The following is a 1,346-nucleotide window of genomic DNA, read 5'->3' as shown; positions in this document are numbered from 1 at the left end:
TGTGTGGGGGAATCTTTTACATTCTAGAAAAATGCCTTCATTCAGGCACTTTATTCTTAACACGCTTCAGAAGGGTTGTGATTGAAATGTGGTGTTGGAGAGCGTGCACTGACCTTGGCGTTCACACTGGGGAGGCCCTGCCGCTGGTCATAGTGTGTGTCTTGTGTGTGCAGGCCGTGCTCCATGGGCCTTTCAGCCCCTGTGAACTGAGGTGCCACAGTTTGACCAGGATATCCAAATTCAGGTAAGTTTACCTTCCCATGAAGGTTTTTCTCTGCTGCGCTACTTATATATTTTGTGAGAAACTAATCTTTCTGCATCTATAAACTGTTGGAATGTAAGTTTTTCTTTTAGCTCCAAATCTGAGGCTTGCTTTCTTTGTTCCATGAGAGCTGTTTTCTATTAGCATTTTCAGTGTCTTTGAGCTCTCTGAGGCTTGCTTTCTTTGTTCCATGAGAGCTGTTTTCTATTAGCATTTTCAGTGTCTTTGAGCTCTCTGAGGCTTGCTTTCTTTGTTCCATGAGAGCTGTTTTCTATTAGCATTTTCAGTGTCTTTCTCTAGAGCCCCATGGCTTCTCTTCGGGTTGTAGCTGTCACACCCCAGGTCTGTGCAATGTGGATATCAGTAGTGAGCAGGACATTGCCCTCTTCAGCACCAGGTGGATGGCAGAGAAGAAGGGGGGTGATGGCAGCTGGGGGTGGTGTCAGGGTCTCGATGGAGAACATGGGATGTCGTGAAAGCCCCTGGGATGTGGCCCAGCCAACACAAGGAAGGCCTGGAGGTGTCTCAGGAGTGGCAGGGGCAGTGTCGGGAGGGAGAGCCCTGATTTCAGGTTTGGTGCGCAGGTCTGGGTATGAGAGTTTGTACTGGTGAGGACTTGGAATAATTTGGTATGAGCAGAGAGTTGGGTTGGGGAAGAGAATGCTGTAGGCCTTGTGGCAGATTCCATGATTTTGAAGATGTCATCAGAACACAGTTGGGAAGCCTGCCTTAGGCATTTAAAAATGAACACTGACTAAACCCTGGCTCCTTGAAGTCCCTGAAATGCAGTAACAGCCTTGAGGAGTCACTGGAAATGCAGAGCTCAGCCTCACCCAGGCCTTTGAGTGGGTGTGCGCTCCTGGGAGCTCTCTGCAGGGCTGCCTGTGTGTCTGAACACATGGGCTTCGGAGCAAAAGGGTGCAGGCAGGGGCTAGCTCCGAGGCAACTCACAGTGCAGTGGAGGCCAGGGCAAAGGTACAGAAAGCTCAGCCACTCTTGTGCCTTTGGGGGTGGAACTCACGGGCTAAGCGCTTGCTTAGCGTCAGTGATGAGGGCTGGAGGAGTGAAGGACACCTGTGGAGCT

General features: G+C 50.3%; 1 protein-coding gene across 1 annotated transcript in view; it reads left to right on the top strand.

Annotated features, from left to right (window-relative positions):
• The window catches only part of Tdrd9 (tudor domain containing 9), a 60,913-nt gene that overhangs the window by 48,801 nt on the left and 10,766 nt on the right, over positions 1-1,346 (top strand). The window contains exon 23 of the mRNA XM_023705649.1: positions 174-244. Coding sequence (XP_023561417.1) covers positions 174-244 — 71 coding nt within the window. The remainder of the gene's footprint in view (positions 1-173; positions 245-1,346) is intronic.

This window comes from Octodon degus, unplaced genomic scaffold, assembly GCF_000260255.1.
Source record: "Octodon degus isolate 3935 unplaced genomic scaffold, OctDeg1.0 scaffold00226, whole genome shotgun sequence".
NCBI classification, from domain to species: domain Eukaryota; kingdom Metazoa; phylum Chordata; class Mammalia; order Rodentia; family Octodontidae; genus Octodon; species Octodon degus.
Note: the sequence above shows the minus strand (reverse complement) of the source record. Positions and strands in the feature narration are given on the sequence as shown.